Source organism: Halyomorpha halys, unplaced genomic scaffold, assembly GCF_000696795.3.
Source record: "Halyomorpha halys isolate HHAL.00 unplaced genomic scaffold, Hhal_1.1 Scaffold1312.1, whole genome shotgun sequence".
In the NCBI taxonomy this organism is placed as follows: domain Eukaryota; kingdom Metazoa; phylum Arthropoda; class Insecta; order Hemiptera; family Pentatomidae; genus Halyomorpha; species Halyomorpha halys.
Window position 1 is genome coordinate 228,317 of NW_027111762.1, and position 3,771 is coordinate 232,087.

General features: G+C 49.2%; 1 protein-coding gene across 1 annotated transcript; it reads right to left on the reverse strand.

The window, feature by feature from the left end:
* Window positions 1-2,371: 2,371 nt before the first annotated feature.
* Window positions 2,372-3,016, reverse strand: LOC136796318 (uncharacterized). Its single transcript, XM_067049770.1, has one exon. It carries the CDS (start codon window positions 3,014-3,016, stop codon window positions 2,372-2,374), a length of 645 nt encoding a protein of 214 aa, XP_066905871.1.
* Window positions 3,017-3,771: the final 755 nt, after the last annotated feature.

Sequence of the window (3,771 nt, forward strand, 5' to 3'; positions counted from 1 at the left end):
TTACGTTGCGCCTCCGGATCGGCGATCGTTTCTACCTGTTGTAGACATCTGATTAAAGGATAGCCCACGCCTACTCGCTCCTGTCTCCACAGTCTTTTGAGTTTGTCCCCTATTACTTTATTTCCCACGTACACGTGGCAACTGCGACCGGGTCTCGCGAATTCCGTAAATATACGCTCCAGTTCATTCTCCTCTATTGTAGCGGGTGTGCGGATCAATATAGTCGATAGGCCCTCGTAAACACTCGCCCTTGTTTCCGTTCCGGCAGCCTGCTTGGATTTTATAATGATTTGAAACTTTTTATCGTTGTATATTTCATCAATTTCCGGAAGTTCCGCGGGTCTGTCTGTTGGTGTTGTGTTTCCGTCTGATTCGCTTTGGACTACTGGAATTTCCGGCCCGCTCTCCGCCCATTCGCGTAGATACCTTAGCGCAAACGGTTCAACAGGTGCTTCCTCGTCCTCGATCGCGTTCACCACTAGGTCTCGCGATAACCAATCGGCCACTACATTGTCGACGCCCTTCTTGTGCACGATGTGAAAGTTATATGCCGCGAGCCTTTCCTTCCATCGCGATACTCGTGCAGATGACTCTTTTAGTGATCCGAGGTGTAGGAGAGGTTTATGGTCAGTTACGAGTTCGAACTTCGAATGCCGTAAACCTATGGCCGAAAATACTCTACAGCCCATACCACTGCCAAAAGTTCGCGTTCAATAGCGCTGTATCTTTGTTCAGCCGAATTTAATTTTCGTCCAGCGTATGCAATAGGTTTTTGGCCCTCTTCGAAATACTGCGACAGAACGGCCCCAATAGCTAACTCGCTAGCGTCTGTGGTCACCTTGAATGATCTATGGAAATCGGGGAAGGCCAGCAAGGGACGCGTTGTTAGGATCTTCCGGCATTCCTCGATACTAGCGACATGTTCCGGACCTAGGCAGAATCGTTTCCCTTTCTTTAAAATTTCGCTAAGTGGATGCGTAATTTCCGCAATCCCTGGGATGAACTTGCGGTAATAATTAATCATCCCCAGGAATCTCCTCACTCCGCGGGCATTCCTCGGCAACGGCGCGTTCTGGATCGCTTTCACCCGTTCTTGATCCGGTTGTACCCCCCTTCGCGATACCACGCGTCCCAAGAACCGGATTTCAGCGAGTCCGAACTTAGATTTCTCACGCAATAGCTTGAGACCGAATTCTCGAACTCTATCAAAAACCCGTGTTAAATGTTCGGCATACTCCCGCTCGTTCTTGCTGAACATAATCAGGTCGTCTATGTAGAATTGCGAGAATTCCTCCCCTAGACCCCTTTGTAGCTCATCAATGAGACGTTGGAAAGTTAACGGAGCTCCCTTCAGCCCGAAAGGCATTCGCACGAACTCAAAATGCCCACGCTCCCAGGAAAATGCCGTCTTCGGTATGTCTGTTTCTGCCATTTTAACTTGATGGTAACCGCTTTTAAGATCGATGGTACTAAAAATAGTCGCTACCGATAGTCGATCCAGTATGTCCTCGACTCGCGGCAGTGGGTACCGCTCATCCTTCGTTGCCTCATTTAACTTGCGATAGTCCACCACGACTCTGTATTGTTTTGCGGCTCCGTTCGTTCACCCTGTTTTTTCTCTACTACCCACAATGGGCTATTAAACGGGGAATTACTTTGACGTATTATGCCTTGTCGGAGAAGTTCGTCTAATTGTTCTCTAATAATAGTCCTCATGGCCTGGGGGTACCGCCTATCTTTTACATAGATTGGGTTTTCCGACTTTAAATGGATCCGGTGTTCGGTTTTCCCTGTGGTGGCCAAAAGTTCTCCCTCCCGATAAAATAGGTCATCGTTTTTAACGACCAAGCGCATCAACGCCCTATCGCACTCTACCGCTCCAATTTTCGTATTTCCACTTTTCTTTTGCCGTTACTTCATACCTTTGTTTACCGATTTTATATCGCCATCTCTTATTGTTAACGCTAAGTTTGAACCCCACTCGTTGGAGTACGTCACACCCTGTGATCAGTTCGTACCCTGCCATTAACTCTTCGATAACATGGATAAGAACTTTTGTATCCGACCCTGCCAACTCTCCCAGGTTAAGACTTGTTTCTCCCAATGTTTGGCATTTTCCGCTGACAGTAGACACCGTACATGCGCATTGTTTACGGCCCGCCCAGATGCCTAATTTCTCCGCCCCTCTTCGGCTAACCAATGAGTTGGTACTCCCTGTATCTATCAGGAATCTCACTGATTTCTCCGAACTCGCCAAGGGCAACCTTGTAACGCGACTACCCTGTACGCTATTATAAATTATTAACTCGCCCCGCCGGTTGCCCCACCCGTTACCGCGTTCTCAGTTTGAAAGGTCGCGACCCGCTACCACTTAGGCTCCGGATGATCTTCCCACCCAGGGGTTCCCTCCTCTTACCTCATGGCGTCTCGAAGTCGGGCGGCTGCGCTCAGAACGGACGCTCTCCTCGCCTGATGATTCGTCGCTGGTGGGTTGTCTTCCGCTCCTCTTTTCGGTCCGCCTGCTGTTCCAGTCCTGATTATTTACTTCCATAGGTTCCGGTGGAGGTTCTCTCCTGTTATGCCGGGGGTTACGTCTCGGGCATTCACGTGCTACATGCCCCTGTCTGCCACACTCGTAGCATCTTGTATATTTGCACTGTGCGGCTACGTGTCCTGTTTTGTTACACTCGTAGCAGCGCCGGTCCGATCGCTGCCTCCTTTCCTCTGGTCCTCTACTTGGCCTCTTTTCAAAGCCACCCCTATTGTGGGTGGTCCGTCTGCCGGAACTTCGCTGCTGTCTTCGTGGCGACCTCACTTCCGTCCACTCTGCTTCGGATTTCTCGAAGCGGGCTTCCCTACGTTCTCTCGCGTCCACAAGATCATGTGCGCAGTCAATGAACTCCCGGTCCCTGGGCAGCGACCCAGGCCGGTCCAAATAATGGTTAAGTTGGACCTTCAGCACCCCTTTTAAGAACTCCATCTTCTGGGATCCCTCTGCCTGTCCACACGTCTCCATCAGCCGGTTATAAAGGACCAGCAGTTTTTCTGCGAACTCGCCCTCCGACTGACCCTGGGCTCGCCGCTCCTTAAATAAATAAAAAACGTCCTCCTCCGGAGTCCATCTTCCGCCGCCGTACAATTTCTTGCGACGAACCTTTAACGTGTCCCAGGGTAACGTCAGGTCGCCCTGTACAGCATTCAGAACTCGTCTCGAGATACGACAGACCAGGGAGGCCTAGAGTAGCTTTACGTCTGATTCTAACAGCGTGCCTGTTCCTTGTCGGGTGGTGATTAAACTTTTGATCTGATCCCCGCCCTTGAGGAAATGTTCCAGGTCACCTACTATCCCAGTGAACGGTTCCAACTGGCTGATTACTTCATGGATGAACGCAGAGTTCTGCGTTCTTATCTTTAGCAATTCAATTTGAGTGTTCTCAGTCGCCTTAGAAAGCTGAGCCTCTAGTTTCTGACGCTCCACTGTTGACTGAGCCAGCTGGTACTCGAGTTGCTTTAACTCTTCTGCCGTTTCCACCATCTTAAGTTATGGTCTATAACTCACTTACTGGTTCAAGAATTTCTACTGATATCGTTATCGGACTCACAATATTACTAATCGCGTGACGAAAATTCGGAATCTAAAGGTCCCGGGTTTCGGCACCACTTATGATTAAACTGAAAGATTACCTTAAAATAAAAGGGGGTTCGGGCAGAGTAACGACACAAGCATACTTTAACAACTGGCTTTATTATTACAATCATCTGATATATATA